The following is a 16407-nucleotide window of genomic DNA, read 5'->3' on the forward strand; positions in this document are numbered from 1 at the left end:
ATGTTACTGCCAACTTCAAGAAAAAACCTGAATAAGACACATGACATTCGGCTAATTTGGATCGTAGTTGAAGTTGCATTATCACAGAAGAGTTGCTATCATGTCACAATAAGTAAGCAATAATTTTGCAATTACAGAGTGAATCTGAGACTTTTATTTGTTCTGTTTGTGTGTCTTATATTTGAGAGGGTTGTCACTCAATGCAGAGAAATAAGTAATAAAAAAAGAGACCAACGCACTATAGGCTAGTGACAGACTGGCTTTGCTTTGCTAACGGGTAGCTACAGACAGACCCGGTGCTAATACGGCACTGGAACCTTAACGACCGTTATCTACCGCACCGAATATCAACGCGGATTTCTGTGCTTCAGTTCGGTGCAAATAGAGGTTAAAAACCAAGCAAATATCGGCCAAAATAAATCGGCAGCATTAATCGGCCATCGGCCGACCCGGATTTCAAAAGATCGGTATCGGCGTGAAAAAAAAACATATCGGTCGACCTCTAATAAAGACAAGTTAATGTGTAACGATGACATTATGAATATATTACCACAATCTCAGTTTTAAAGTTCTTATGGTAACATTTAGAGTAAGAGTAAGTAAGAACAGAGGTCAAAAATACACAAACTGCAAAAGAGCAAACACACAAAACTACAGCACAGTAAATTTAATTTGAACTAGAATGCATATCTGCAACACAATGGATGTTTACAACTTTCACCATTTGTTTGATTTCTGAATAAAATAAATTCAGTTAACTGTGTTTTCACTGGACTTGACATGAAGAGAAGAAGTTCAACAAGCCCTCACCTCTTCCAGTGTTGGGATTATCTTCAGCAGGATTTCTCCAACTGTCTCGATGTCTGCACTGATGCTCAGGATGCTTCATATATCACCCACCAACGACAAAACAGCCACACAAAGGGGGTGGGGTTGGGGGAGCCAGCAAGGCATCCCAGGAGGGAAGGAACAACATTTCAGATCAGAGAATTCATTACATCCTCTTTTTTGCCATAGATAAACAGTCACACCCCATTTAACCAACTCAGTACTGAGACTACAGCTAAATGTAGAGGTCCAGTGTTTTCTAAACTTCTCATGGTAGGTTACTGATAATTCAACAGAGTAACTGGAAAAAGCTGGTACCCAAACAATGCAATGAAAAGAAATCAGTTTTTTGTCCAGAGAAAGGAAGAAAAGAGACAAAATTAAAAAAAAAAGGGACCCAAAGAAAAGTGACTGCATTTGGTGACCACTGAAGGGGCAAGAGGGGGGGGGGGGGGGGGGGGGGGGTGAAGCCTGAGGAGGATCTGGCAGGAATAAGCACCATGGTGCCAGAGACAACTCTAGAGTCCTAAAAAGCATAGTTTGGTGGATGCACACCACAAAGACTGACTACAAAGACCCCAAATAAGGTGCCCAACACAACTTTTAAAGATCAGGAACAACAGAGAGAACAAATATATTTTCTCTATCTTTTATCATTTGTGTCCCGTCTTTAAAAAGTTGGCTTGGACAGCAATTTTGTTGCTTCATTTGGCCAACAAATAAAAATAAATGTTGTCGTCTGCACCCACCTATTGACATAATCAAATAAACAATTAATTTACTGATCAAGAAAACTTAAGCACAGTTTGTACATGGAAGTAGAATGAGGAAGAGTAAAAGAGCAGAGTATAACCATGGAAAATTACACTTGCCACCACTGGAGTTGATGCTTTTTAAAAGGGGATGGGAGAAGCGATAAACCAAAGAATGTAGTGATGATTGGGACAGAGAGATAATCTGTACTTTCAATAGCTCCAGCATTCAATAACCAAGTTCAGATGAAGCAGAAGACAGGAAAGGAAACACACATGAGACACACACACCCTAGCTTGCCTTTTCAGATGGACAATCAAAGTCTATCAGTATTATGAGGACATCACAAGGAAAGAATGGGATGGTGTGAAAAGCAGGTGACTAACGAAAAAACAAGAACACCAGTATATCCACTCTGAGGGGGGAAGGGAGGTGAAAACGCGAAAGATAAAGAGGACAGATAATCATCAATGAAAATGAAAGAAAATATAAAACACGGACATATTGCACATATTATAGCAAAGATTTAAAAAGACAGTGGCAGACTGAAAAAACCCTGACAACACCAGCCTAAGTTTCAATGTTGACGTGACTTTAAAAATGGCATATAAAAAGGATGTTGACATGGCTTTGGACATGAACGCATTTTGACTCAGGCTAAAATACTGTGAGAACAGGTAGGTTAAAATACAGTGACCTGACAGAGGCAGGATGACTATTTATTATTCATCTCTTCTTGTTTGTTTGACCTGTAGTCAGGCAGTGAGAGGGAGGAGCTTAGGGACATACCGCTCAGGCCCACTGCTGTCTGGGACTGACACACTGGCATTGTACTGGGCGTGGAATGGGCAGGGGCCAGGGCCAGGGCCATTCGAGCACAGATGTCAATCAAGTAAGGCGCCCATTTAGGGACAGGGCACGATTATGGACAGGGCCAACCAGGGTGTCAGGTGGGCGGGCGCAGGAGGGGCCATCCAGAACATGGGCAACAGAGGAGGAAGTGGGCAAAAAAGTCAACAGTAAAATAATAAACAAGGGAGAGGGAAGAGGGAAGAGGAATACATTTTTAATATACAGGCTCTACACTGTTCAAACGTGACTTTAATTTGATTCTCTCAGAGATTGGTTTGTCAAAGAGAGAAAAGGAGACATTGGAAATGGGTAATGGCATATTAAGAACATGAAGAGTTCAATGTTGGGGAATAGACCAGAGACAGTGAGAAAGAGGGGTAGAACAAATTGTGGAGGGCTAGAGAAAGAGGCAATGACATTGAATGAATAAAAAATTGGCCAGGTTGCGTTAACACTAAAAAAACATTAGCTGGCACTGCAGGTGACCACATGAACACCGCACTGTGCCCATAAATTTAAATTAATAAGAGCATCAGCGTTGCCACAACAGCATTATTACAATCAATTATCAATCAGGAGAACCAAATGGACATGAAATTGGACTTTTGTGCCAAGGGCCAGTTTAGCTGAGACAATCACATGATGTTCATGTGGAAAAGATAAAACCAACCTCAAAGGGTTTGTCAGAAGATCTCATGAGCTGAGGGCTAATATCAACATAGGCATCAGCTAACCACATCCGTTGTTTACATAGAGAAAAAACATTGCCAAATACCAAAAAAGGTTTTTAATCAGTTATAAAGGGTAAATGTTTAAAAAAAAAAAAAAGAAGAAACAAATGCTCTCCTATAAAAGGAGGCTGGGCAGTTTTGGGAGGCTGAAGACCAGTGGAGGGAAAATAAATATAAAATAAAAAATCTAAACAAAATAAAAATTCAGGGTGTATAAAATAGATGTACTCACGTCTGTACGAAGGGCTTTGATGTTTTTGCCACCTTTTCCAATTACAGCTCCTGCATTCTGAGAATACAGAGAATACTTATAAAAACTGAATACATTATTAAATGAGAAAATGTGGAAATAATACAATGGTACTGTAATTAAATGGTGCCAGATGTTATTACAGTTAATGTCAGGAAAAGCACAATGACTGACTGAATACCCCTAATAAAGGGTGAAAAATAATTATTCAAAAGGCAGAGATGTGGTAACAAAAAGAAATCAGCAGTCTTATTGAAGGGATGCACAAAAGAAAGAGACAAAAATACAAAGTCACATATGGGTTACACATGAAACGTGAAATGAAAGAGGAGCTGATTTACTTTGCTCTGCAGGAGGATGCGAAGCTCAACCATCTCATCCGAGTTCCTGGAGCGTTTGAATGATTTCTGCTCATCTGCATCCTCAGCAGGGCGCTTACCTGCCATAAGGAGATAAAAAAATTTAAAAAATACACACACTGACAATCCCACACAAGCTTCCAAAATATAAAGTTAAATAAATCAAAAAACAGCACAGAAAGCAGTGAAGCACAAGACAATTTCAAACTCTGTTTTCATATGCTAAGCTAAATCTACACAAATAACTGAGCCAAAGATTTATTTAATGCTTCTATGAAAACATGAACACAATTCTGGGAGGGGAATCTTATATATTAGGTCCCTAATGGTTGCACATACATTTCCCGACAACAACCTCTAAGAGGAATACCAAGTGAAATATTTCACTCATAGATTTTTTTCTCTCCACATTTCTAAAACAAAAGCCTAAAATAATCTGCTCCAATGCCTATCTTTCATTACATAAGACACAGACCTTTCTGAACCTGAACCTGTCATTAAACTGATGCATTTTGTTAACATAACCAACAATGTAAAGGAAGCTATATTTTATACCGTTAGTCTCTGTGTTGCTGAATGAAGTCTCTTCTTGCTGTTCGATTTCTGTCTCCATGGTCTCCTGACAGTGGAAGAGATGGAGTGGGCACCTTGGTCCGGGGAACAGGCGGTGGCAGCAGGGAAAGAGAAGCAGAAAACTGACCCCTGTGAGCTGTGGTACTCTGTCAGCATTTTAAGAGTGAGAGTAGGACAGAGAAATAAGACAGTCGATCTGAGTACTGGAGACCGACTATTCAAGAACAATGGATGATATGGTGAGAAAAGAGAGAAGAACTGGCAGAAAACCAGCACTCACCGATATTTATTACAGGGACAAGGGCGTGTTGATAGGCGGAACTAAATCAGCAAGGACCAAACAGCTGCTGCGACCTGTCTGGGTGGGAGAGGCTAGTTAATTTACAGAAATGTTGAAAGCCCAGTGATAGCAAGGTTATAAACGCATCGATTATCATCACATACATTGTATTTCATCCCTGTGAATATCGCTTTGATTGATATTTAACTAACAATAAATACCGGTTTATAATCCATCCAGCGAGCCTTAAAGACGATCATTATTTGAAGGGACTCTATTATTGTCATTATAATATTATCAGTTAGGATATCGTAACAATGATATGCATGTTTTGGTGGACAGTGAAGCAAGCATTTTACAATGTTTCGTTGTGCAGGAAGTGTGCGACTGCAACGGTCCTGCAATCGAGAGATGAGTTAATCAGCCAGTGATTAACGAATAATATCAACGTAAGATGCCGAAAAAACGTTCATATTCTGCTATCATGACCGGAAAACAACACGACGAATTCTCCTTTACAAGCAGTGCAACGTTACAGGTTTATAACTGACGCCAGGAATTAGTAATTCACGTTATATGCCGACACTGACCAACCGAAAGTGAGATAACTTGGCTCAACTGAAGCTAACTTAGCTAAGCTAGCTACGTCGTTAACTGAGGTTAATGTTAGCTACCGGGTTGCTGAATAGCCCGGAGGGAAACGCGTTAAAGTTAGCTAACTTACGAGCTTCGTCGTGTAGATTTTAATGAATAGTTTCACTAAATGTCGACCGTACTCATTTCAAACACTTTACTAGTTGCATAAGAGACAAGGCGTCGTAATGTGTCACTGATCTAACGCGAGTGGCTTCATGAAACATTACCAATCGATCAACACAAAGATCACCCCGAGCCACTCAAGCTAGCGGCTAGCTAATTTCGCCATGTTGCCATATTTTCGGTTGAGCACAAGGGGAGTTAGCCAAGCCAGCTAATTAGGCAGCGTTGCACCGGGCACAAAACAAATAACACAGTTACCGCTAAATATATTATTATTATAGTACCTGTGTACTTTAACTGCACTGGGCTCAGTATAGCACAGAAAAAGGTGACAATATCGTCAAAACACAAACCTGCAGTGCAACACCTCGCTCGTCCCCCTTCCTTCTCTACCGAACATGCAAATGTACAAGTTGAGCTAAAGTGTGATGATTGGTTGAGCAGAATGCAAAGCAAACAGGCGACAGTGACCATTGGATAGAACATACGTCAATCACAAGAGCGGAAGCGTTTCCAAATGCCCGGGTGCAGTCACGTCCCAGTTTACTGTGGCGATTAAGTTATTCCTGTTTACAAGGTATGATCTGCAAGGATAATGTTAATTTGTGTCTTTCTAAGAACGTGTCGAGGCACAATTGTTAGGTTTAGTGGATGCTGTTGTTTATAATAACTTATATTGTTATGTTGTATGGACCCAAAGCTAAGCTATAGTAGCTTGAACATTGCTAAATAAGTTGGCGCCTTGGCTAACGTTAACATACTTTCCACAACACGTTATGGATGAGGCTGCTTACACGTTTCTCAGGTAACCTCAACATCAACCGTTACTTGAACATTAACATTTTTAAAAATTGTATAATTCCATAGCATGCTATCCCTGCCTGAATTTCTCACTCAACTCAATTCAATGGGGCTTTATTGGCATGGGAACATTACGTTTACATTGCCAAAGCAAATCTGAAGTAAAACCATGTATGTTACATACACTGAAGCTAATACAATATTTACATATAAATAAATAAAAATGTAGACTTGCAGGTAATTCAATCAATCTAGTATTTATGGCTGTCCATACTGCTATCTATTGTGACTTGGAGATCTTACTGTATTGATGCTTGTATGTTGTTCCACAAATGCAAGTCGCTTTGGATAAAAGCGTCATGCCAAGTCATGTGAATGTAATGTAAATCTTTCTTTCTTTCTCTCCACGCCTTTGTACCCAGATGTGATCATCTGCAGAGACACAGGGTTTATCCAAAATGATTTTACAACAGAAACATACCAGAAAGCAATTCTGCTATGTTCTTTTATATTCGTAATCTAATTCCCCTTGCCAGTAAATCACCACATGTTTTGGTATGAAGTGGATCTGGAGATACAAGGCTCTTAACCATAGAAACTCCCTTAAAGCCCTCAGCGATTACAGGGTGCTATGTCATGAATTAAATAAAATGTAACATTTGAACTTGTTTACCATACCTGCAACAGTTAATTTGCTTTTTCATAAAGCCGTTTTACTAAAATACTGGTGGAATATATTTGGGAATTCAAACTATTTAGTCTGTAAATAAAACAATAATGTACCAAATGTATTATTGCTGATGTGTAATCTAGAGTAATTACTGATAAATGCAAATAAATATGAATAACTGAACTCAGTAACCAATTATTTGGCCGCCTGATACTAGAGTTGTGTGCCTGTTATATAATAGCAGATAACAGTGGAGAGAATAGCAGGAAGAAGCCTACACGAAATACACACTAAGGAAGAGGATGGCCCCTGAGATCCAGGCAGTGGTACGTGCTACCCAGGCCTGGTTGCAGTCTTCCTGGCACGTCCAGGTGCCATTTGCCTGGCTGGAAGCCTGTGTGGAGTGGCTGCTGGAAGAGGCAGGGGGAGCAGGTCATCTGTCACAGCAGCAAATCAACCAACAGGTAGGCAACAGGTACCTGACTGTCTTAACTGTGAAGTTGAAGGCATAATGATCACAGACTAGAGATTGCTCAACTGTCATGGCGGTACCTCCATTACTATTACATGAGTAAGTATGGAACTTGGGTCATGTGATAACAGGTGATCGTATATGAAGGGGGGAAGATGGTTTCTCCTGTCTCTCTTCCAACATGGTCTCTGGTATGGATGACCTCTGACCCCTTCCCAGTTGAAGCTGTGACTGGCTTTGATGTGGTGTTTACAGACAGCCGATGCGTGTTTCAAGTGTTCCTTCAGTCTCTTGTGCAAGACCTTGCTGGGTCACCCACATACTGTTCTCCACAGCTGTGTAGAGCTGAAACAATTAGATAATTAATCAACAAAAAAATTAACTGCAATTTTGATGTTTTTTGTTTAAGCCATTTAATCAAGCAAAAGTGTCAAACATTTGCTGATTTCTGACTCAAATGGGAGGATTTGCTGCTTTTCTCTGTTTTAAATTAAAATATTAGATTTTCAGACTCCAATCAGTTGGACAAACACATTTGCAGATGTCACCTTGGGCTTTCAGAACACATGATTGGCATATTTAACTTTTTAAAATCATAGACAAAATGATTAATCAGAAATATTATCAACAGATTAGTCAGAAAATAATTGTTAGTTGTTAGGTAGTTAGCAACTGCACATTTATTGCAATTATACAACAATTCACTTTACCTCTATGGGGTAATCCCGTCTTGAAGGTGTACCACTCTAGAGGGAATAACCCAGCTCAAAGATACCCCATTAAAACTAGGAGCAGACGAGCAAACAAAGCCTGAGACTCCTGTCTACTGCTTTCAGCTGAGAACAAGAAGATCAGGCTACTGTGGGTAATGATCGGCGAAAGTGGATGATTGAGGAGTGAAAGAACACCTCTTGCTCTCAGAAATCACGATTTCTGTTGTAACATGCAGATAGCAAACAAAGAATTTTGTGTAAACAGCGTGAAAGCGTCCTGTCAAGTGTCAGCTGTACCAGTTGGTGGTGGCGTCATGCGGGGTATGTTTTCTTGCATTTACGCGTCATTTGTACTCAACAGTGTACCTAAAATATTGTTGCTGAACAACTGGGTCCCTCCATGGCTAAAGTCTATCTTTTTTCTTGCGGAGGATAATGCTTAATTTCTTGAGGCACATATCCACTCCTGATGATTCCAGGAACACGGCAGTTTATTCAAGTTGCCCACATGGTCACTACATCTCAACTCAGGAGATCACCTTTTGAGTGAAGCAGATTAGGATGTTCATATCATAAATAAGAGACCAAAGATCTGCAGGGACTTTAAGATACCGCTGAGTCACTATGCCTTAACACCCCTATCTAATCTCATCATGTTTAGGGTTGCAAAATTCCGGGAATATTCAAGATGGAAACTTTCTATGGGAAATAATGGAAATAATATGGAAATATAAGGGTTATTTTGCTTTGGCTGTATTTGCCATGTCAGATAGAAACAAACATTTTACCATATCATAAGCAGACATATTTGTAAGCCCTTCTAACTGCAATTAAAAAATCAACAATTTAGTTGAGTTGAACTTTAATTTAATTAGTCGACACATTTAACATTGTATTGAACTTTGAACAACGACAAAAAAACATTAATTCTGATCCCGCCCAATAAAACGACATCTCTCCAAAAAATTATTTTCCTTTCACACCTTGGAGGGTTGTAATTTTACTAAATTGCTCTTTAATGGGATGTTGGCAAATTACCTGTGATGGGAGAGTGCGCTGCCGAATGCAGTGCGTGGTTACAATTCAATTAAATAGACATACTTTTAACCATAACATCCCGTAAGACCTAACATTGCTTCTTTATGTGTATTTTCCACACTGTATTTTCACTAAAGGTACAACATTTTTGTGCAAAATATCCTAAATTCCTGGAAATGTACCAACCCTTTGTAACTGTAGTCATGTCAAGAACCTGAAGAATAAAAATCAAGTCAAATAACTTATAATACTGAAAAAACTGAGTGTCATAAAATATGTCATACTGTAGGAAATGAACTTGCAGTGAACCACAAAATTGGCAACAGTCTAAAACCTCATGTGCTTCACTGCATGATGTGAAATTGTAGGCGCTGGACCAGTGGCTGTTGACAGACCTGAGGGACCTGGACTTCCCTGTTCTCCCTCAAGGACTCACTCAGGCCCAGAAGACTGAAGTCAACGGCACCTTCTGTGTCCAGGTACAAGCATATTGATCATATGTTTCATCTCATATTTATTGTTACATGCCCATTGATCAGTAGAAAATTATAAAGTAGCCAGAGTCGGCCTAGAAGGGTTATTTTGGTCAGAGATTAAAGGCACCTTTCAAAAACCTTGTTAAAAACAGTACATGCTGAGGAGAATATATGCACCTACAACAGGACACAGGCAAGAAGGATCAGTATTATCAACATTTAACAAAAAAAGGCTGCATTGAGCAAAGAAATTATCAGAATGTTCTTACTGCATTTATTTAGTGGAGCTGTCAGTTTATAATGTTCTTATTGTAATTGTGTGTGTGTGTGTGTGTGTACATTGTTTTGTTATGTGGATCTTAAAAATATATGGCTGAAGGCCGTTTTTGCTTTATAACAAGCTTGGTGTGTGCTTTTGTGCCATACAGATTACAAGCCAATAAACCAATGATATACAAAACAGACAAAATTGCACAGCAAGCTGTTGTAGCAAAAATAAAGCTCTTGTGCAATTCAAGGATAAAAGATGATTGGAGTCAGAAGCCATATTACAACAAAGCACCACTGGATTTCAGTTTTCCTTCAGATGGAAAATGGAAACCCAGCTGGAAACCCTGAGACAGGGTTGTTAAATGTTAGTTGGTTGGTATACAATGGTGGCTCACAAATAAGACTAGCAATTCAAGAAATTCTCTTATACAGCACTGTATGTCCATTATAATGTATGCGAATGTAGTGTCAAACATTTCTCTGGATATTTAAGAAATGACTGCGTGGAGTTAAATCAAAGTTCACACTCTGTTTTAGGTTGACTCAGTACTGGACATCAGTCAGCCTGCGTATGGTCAGCTGCAGGAGTGGAGGGGCACAGACTGTGCCAATGACGATGTGTCTGCTGTCACACAGACAACACAGAGGCCCTGGGAAGCCAGACCAACCCGTATGCTACTAATGCAGGTCGAAATCTCGTTTGAGCTTCTGAAATGAATGCCGCAGTAAACCTAACATTAACCTTAAAAAACAGGAACAGAATATGAGATATAAGTCAGCTGCCTCTGACCTAACACAACCTGGTTGTTGTTGCAAAAGGTATTCAAGAACCATACTGTTCATTTAAAAAAACAGCCAAATTATGATTAATTACCTTTACTTAGTATGTTTGTGTGTGTATTTTTAAACTGGCTTTTGCATCAACCCACATACTCAATAAGTGTGTGGCCCTTGCAGAGATGTAGTTTATTCTTTCACAGCAGGTTTCCTTAAGAGATCTAGATCTAGTTGAAACTCTACATGTCAAGGACGGCGCTGCATTATTATTTTGTTGATAAAATCGTTTGTGATGTGGATGCCAAATTATGTTACAGCACTTTTTAGCATTGTACATGAACTAGTCTGGACTACAGTGTATTTGGCATTATAAATACAGCGTCACACAATACACCGATGTGTACAGTTATACTGAAATCAACTGTCCAACCCGAATCTACAACCAGGCTTTATCTCTGCGTGTTTGGTCAGATAGACTTCTGCTTCTCTTCACAACTGAATCAGAGTGGACAGGTAAAATCAGGGAGAGCATGAAAGTGTAAATTGCTGGGACATACGGCGCAGGCTGTAATTTTCACCTTAAGTAGTACACTTGTCACTGCTCTATGTTTCCCCAAGAATAGTGCTGGTGTTGCTTAGAAACGTTGCATTGTTTGTTTGTTTTTTTTCTTTTTGAGCAAGTCCCACAATTGTCAGTTTTAATTTGTTTTTCTACTTTTAGAATTCCTAAAACAGTTTAGACACACAAGGTTAGGGCAGCAATACTGTTAGGTTCAGAATGTAAATCTTTAGTCATTTATCAATAATTTCCCTGCTCAGTTGTTCCTGGTCAGATACAAAGTCTCTGTTGTACAGGTGACAGATGGAGTCCAGTGCCTGGAGGCCATGGAGTATCAGTCTATCCCCGCACTCAGCACAGCTCTCAGGTTAGCAATTTATCTGTGAAAACTCCACTGTGATGTCTTTCTACTGCTACTGATGTAAAAAGAAGAACCATGACTTTCTTTTTTTTTTTTCCCGCTCTAGTTTTTAATAAACAAAAGTGCTTTAATTGACAGAGTGAGGCCGAGGGCTTCTGTTACTTATTTATGTGTTATGTCACTTAGATTTTGGGTGGACATTCAAATAAAAGTGAATAAACATATTATAGCTGCCAGTTCTTGTGAATCAAGAGAACACAATTGATTTTTTTGAGACTTTTGCACCAATCGTTTACTTTTGTCACCCTCAGGCCTGGTGTGAAGCTGCAGTTGCAAGGGCAGATGGTTTGCAGACTTGGGGTGCTTCTGTTAGGGCCAACCAACGTCAAGGTCCTGGGTGGTGAAGTGGAGGACCTGGTTGACAGGAACAACAAGGTACACTGTCAAAAACAGATTTAAACCAATACATGTTCATGTTTTCCTTATTTTTGTGTGAATAATATTTGGACCTAATCACCTTTTGATTCAGTTTTCTGGTGTATATTTCTGGAGCATTGAGATGAAGTCTAGCTATTATGGGACAGTTACTGGTTTTATTATTATTATTATTATTTTTTTTTTATAGCTAAAGACATAATCCCAGCTGTTTTATATACAACATACAATAACTTTACAGATCCAATAGTATACTTCTATACTACTCTGACAGGGCAGGGTGCTGAGTCGGACGCTGGGACTTCCCGAGGAGCAGCAGCAGCAGCATCAACAGGGGGGGGAGGAGGCCCCACCAGCACCACAACAAGGTATATTCATGAGAGCTTGTATGTTTAATAGTAGCTCATGTGCTAGAAAGGTCACTGATAGTATAAAATATGTACAATATTGCACTACAACACTTAACAGCATAAATTTGATTAGAAATTTAGATTTTCTATAAAATAAGGCCTGTTTGAGAATGTAAATGGATGCCTTAAGTTGCTTGCTATTTTTTTTATGTTATTTGAGTTGTTTGACGTGAGTCATCAGCATGCCTCTTTTGTGCCATTTTTTTGCTTTCTCTTTAGGTAATCAGGAAGTGGAGGACCTGGAGCTAAATGACGCGGAGTTGTTGGCCAGTCTGGAGGCCCAGGAGGAGGTGGGAAGGGTTCAGATTGGGCCTGTTAGAGACAGTGGCTACGGGACACTCAGTGAGCCCTCCACTCAGTCTTCAAGAAGCACCTCTGTCAGGAGCCTTGTCTCGACAGCCTCATCCAGGTGGGTGGTAAACAATGTGATGTCTTGACATTTTGACGCTGGAACTCCTCCGTGTTCAACGTTGGGCAAATATGCCTTGACATTTTGAATTTCAGCATATCGTTTGTCTTCAGAACCGATATCAGAATTTATCTTTCAGCTACTTTAGGAAGCATTTAGCGCTTCTCATTCTACGGCCTATGGACAAACTTATTTTGTATCAGGTTTTTGTGGTTGTTCATTTGCAGCCAGTAACAACCATCAGATTTGATAAGCATTCAGCATTACCTCTGGTGCAATGAGCCCATCAGCACTGTTAACATTTTCTGGTTTAAAGCTATATGAACTCAGTCCAACATTACTCTCTTACAGAAGTGAAGCCTCTTACAGAAGTGGTCTGACCCAGAGCAGCAGAAGTGATTCAGTCCAAGGTGATCGCCACTCTACCGAACAAGAGGATTCTGACCTCTTACCTTCTGACCACTTGACCCAACCAGAGATCCCAGATCACAACATGGCAGACGAAGACTTTCCAGATGAAGACTTTGACGATCTTCCCCTGGATGAGTTGGACAGTGTGATTTTTCAAGAAAGTACAAATGTTATGGAGAGCAGTCACAGAAGCACGCCACAGAACAGGGAAACTGCTCCGATTGAGCAGCCCACTTTTAATGGCTCTGGGTCTCGTCTTGGGTCTAGTAATTCCAGATACACCACGCAGAAAAGAGACTTTCAAGGCGTTACTAGAGGAGCTACAGGGCATTTCTTTTCCCCAGCAACTTCAAAGCCATCGGGTGAATCAGAATTTGTTACAAAAGATGAGAGTGATTTCATGGATGAAGATATGGACTGCTTTCCTGAGGTAGAAACTTACAGAGGGCCGAATCAGCCTCCTGTTCCCCAAGGACCTAGTAGACACAGTGAGAGTGCTACCAGCAAAACAGAAAATTTAGGCTCCAGTTGTAGACTTACCGGCAACTCATCAAGGAGTGTCACATCTTGGGAACAAAGTTACACCTCAAGCACTGCAGAATATGATAGACTATGTGCTAAAACAGGTCCACAGAGTGACAGCTCGGTCCCTGCTCTCACTCTGACCTCTCCACCTTTTACATATTTGTGCCTGCTAGAAGAGATGATGTCCAAACCGCACCCCCGCACCACAGAGATCCGTGTCAAAGCTTTCATTGTGACCCTCTTGGGGAAACTGAGCAGCAGCAACGGCCTTTGGACCGTCTGCGCTACGATATCTGATGGAACCGGGTACCTGGACGTGGTGCTGTCCGATGAGGTTTTAAGGGGCCTGCTGGGGTTCTCGGTGGCAGAGAAAGGGGCTCTGAAGCGTGACCCGGCCCAGAGAGGTAAACTGGACGCTGGGATGAGGAGATGTCAGGAAGAGCTGGTGGACATGTGCTGTGTTATGATCGTCGTGGTCGAACCGGAAGGCAGGAAAGCTGTGGTGACCAAGGCAGACCCCATCAATGAGCAAGTAGTCCAGGAGCTGGAGCAGAGGGTGAGAGACAGGCGCAAATAAACACAGGGGAGAGGTTGAGGGGAAGTGGGCAATAATGAGAAAATTACAGGCTGCGGAGAAGTAAATTGCCCTTAGGCAGAGATGAAACATTGTAAACAAAACTGAGGCAAATATAACATTGTACATCAGCATATGTATGCGTAATGAAACTCAGGTATTTCTTTTGGATTGGTGATCAACCCACCACTCTGCTTCAGATTTGGAGAGCAGATTGTGTGAACGCCAATGTCTGATGATCAGAAAGGGGTGTGTTGAAATGCATCCCATCTGCTATATGTGAATGTGACATTCTGTCATTTGTCATTAGAGGATTTCATTCATCCATTTCTGCCTCACGCCCAAGCAAAGTAAACAGATTAGAGAAATGGAAACGGAAAGGAAAATGTATCTATACTGTATATTAATGATTGGTCAGCATCCCAAATTGTATGTAACATTTACAACTGTAAAGACAAGAGTGTATTGAGAGGACGGAATGGAGGGGGGCAATTCCACTTCTGATTGTTGTAATGAATTGCCAGCCTTTGCATTCACTCAATGCATCCATTACTTCTGAAAAATTATTAAATATCCAAGGGTCGTGTGGATCTTTAATAAACTCCCCCAAATGAGAATGAGAGGAAAGGAAGATAAAGGAGAGGCCATGAGCTTTGATCATTTCTGTTCATTACGGTGCCTCATCTGTGTTTTTTGTCTTTGATGAATACATTTACCACATATTTTATGTTTTGCCTGTATTTATTGTATATTGAAATAGAATTGTTATTAACTAATTAAAAAAATGTGTGAAGGAAGAGCTCGCTGCTAATTTTACCTTTCCATTTCTCCTCATTAAATGAGTATTGTATTCCACAAGATTGGATGAATAATCAGACAAACTAGACGGGCGTTTCATTTAGTTTTTAATAGCTTTATTAAATGCACTGTTTGAGAACACATGCACACATAATAATATACATAATAGTATTATCTGGACTTGTAGCTCTGTAGAGGTGTCAGAAATATCTCTTTGAGATGAAACATCTCAACAATCTGTGTTACACAAATGAATTTCTCTCGTCTGCCATCATAATTAGGTGGCAGTCTCTCATGCTTCAATGTCTTCATTGTAAAAATGAGCAGAACACAGGCTCCTAAAAGGTATCACAGAGAATGTATGTTAGTACATATGTGTGTCTCACGCGGGAGGGCACATGCATGTATGTTACTGTCTTATGCCATTGTGTGCTCTTCCATTCAGGTAGCTTGTCTCGGATCATTAGGGGCTAATCAGGTTGAAGATCTAAATCAGGACCCTGCTATGCATGTCGATAGCCTGTTATGTGCTAATGAGGCTGGAAGCGATGGGGGGGGGGAGATACAAGTGGAATGAATATTGGGTGATAGAGTAAATGACACAAGAGGTGAGTGCTGTCTCAGGGGATATGGAAGTGATGCTGCAGGCAAACCTCACTATATACAGTACATAATGTATGTATTTCACTGGTGATTAGGCTGTGAGGTGGCTGTAGGGTAAGTAGCTGTGTATGAAATAGATAACAAAATACATTTCCTAAGTGTGTGTTTACTTTTATTGTTTCTATTTTATGGTAGGAAATAGAAGGAAAGGCTGAAGAAAAGTCCACATATGAGTATACTTATATTATAAAGTACCATTCTGCTCAAAGAGGTGTTATTTAAGTTTGATTTAAATTTCTTCAGCACAAATTAATATCTTAAATATCTTAAAATAAATATAAATTAAAAAATAAAGAACATATGCAACAGTTAAATGCTGCTTAAAGTACTCTTAACTCTTAGTAGTAAAATGTTCAATCCAGAACTTTTACTGTATATATCAATATATCCTTTTTAGTTCCAGTCAGTAAATTAGGACAGAAGTGGGCAGGGAACAAATCCTGTAAAGAGGACACAAACCAAACATTTACAGCAGGAATTCTTTTCTTAGAGATCTCATATGAAGCTTATGACCTTCATCATTTCCTCTTAATGTATTACATGTACGCTGTGGGTCTGCAGTCCGTTGAAAGGCTGGACTGCACAGTCTTCTGAGGAAATGACAATTTTTGAGTATAAGTTTGTCATTCAGTGGCACATGGCAAATGACATATTTCAGAA

General features: G+C 40.0%; 2 protein-coding genes across 13 annotated transcripts in view; one reads left to right on the forward strand and one right to left on the reverse strand.

Moving 5' to 3' along the window:
- Nucleotides 1–5855, reverse strand: part of hnrnpk (heterogeneous nuclear ribonucleoprotein K) — a 16037-nt gene extending 10182 nt beyond the window's left edge. For 4 of the 9 annotated variants that reach the window (XM_046033881.1, XM_046033882.1, XM_046033874.1 and 1 more), the window contains exons 1-7: nt 5739–5855; nt 4627–4704; nt 4329–4492; nt 3756–3853; nt 3397–3453; nt 2371–2414; nt 811–883 (exon numbers count right to left, since the gene is read on the reverse strand). In XM_046033881.1, the coding sequence (XP_045889837.1) occupies nt 811–883; nt 2371–2414; nt 3397–3453; nt 3756–3853; nt 4329–4386 (330 nt within the window). In that variant the 5' untranslated portion in view covers nt 4387–4492; nt 4627–4704; nt 5739–5855. The other 5 variants (XM_046033877.1, XM_046033876.1, XM_046033879.1 and 2 more) reach the window with 5 other exon arrangements.
- rmi1 (RMI1, RecQ mediated genome instability 1, homolog (S. cerevisiae)) lies at nt 5808–15080 on the forward strand. 4 transcript variants are annotated; one of them, XM_046033868.1, is made up of 9 exons: nt 5808–5962; nt 7098–7320; nt 9448–9558; nt 10363–10512; nt 11458–11528; nt 11834–11957; nt 12232–12325; nt 12587–12776; nt 13128–15080. In XM_046033868.1, exons 2-9 carry the CDS (start codon nt 7159–7161, stop codon nt 14287–14289), a joined length of 2064 nt encoding a protein of 687 aa, XP_045889824.1. In that variant the 5' UTR covers nt 5808–5962; nt 7098–7158; the 3' UTR covers nt 14290–15080. The 4 variants fall into 4 exon arrangements, with proteins under 4 accessions (XP_045889824.1, XP_045889827.1, XP_045889825.1 ...); XM_046033871.1 differs by having other exon boundaries at nt 5823–5962; nt 7101–7320; XM_046033869.1 differs by lacking the exon at nt 5808–5962 and adding an exon at nt 5971–6190.
- The last annotated feature ends 1327 nt before the right edge of the window (nt 15081–16407 follow it).

Source organism: Micropterus dolomieu, linkage group LG21, assembly GCF_021292245.1.
Source record: "Micropterus dolomieu isolate WLL.071019.BEF.003 ecotype Adirondacks linkage group LG21, ASM2129224v1, whole genome shotgun sequence".
NCBI classification, from domain to species: Eukaryota; Metazoa; Chordata; class Actinopteri; order Centrarchiformes; family Centrarchidae; genus Micropterus; species Micropterus dolomieu.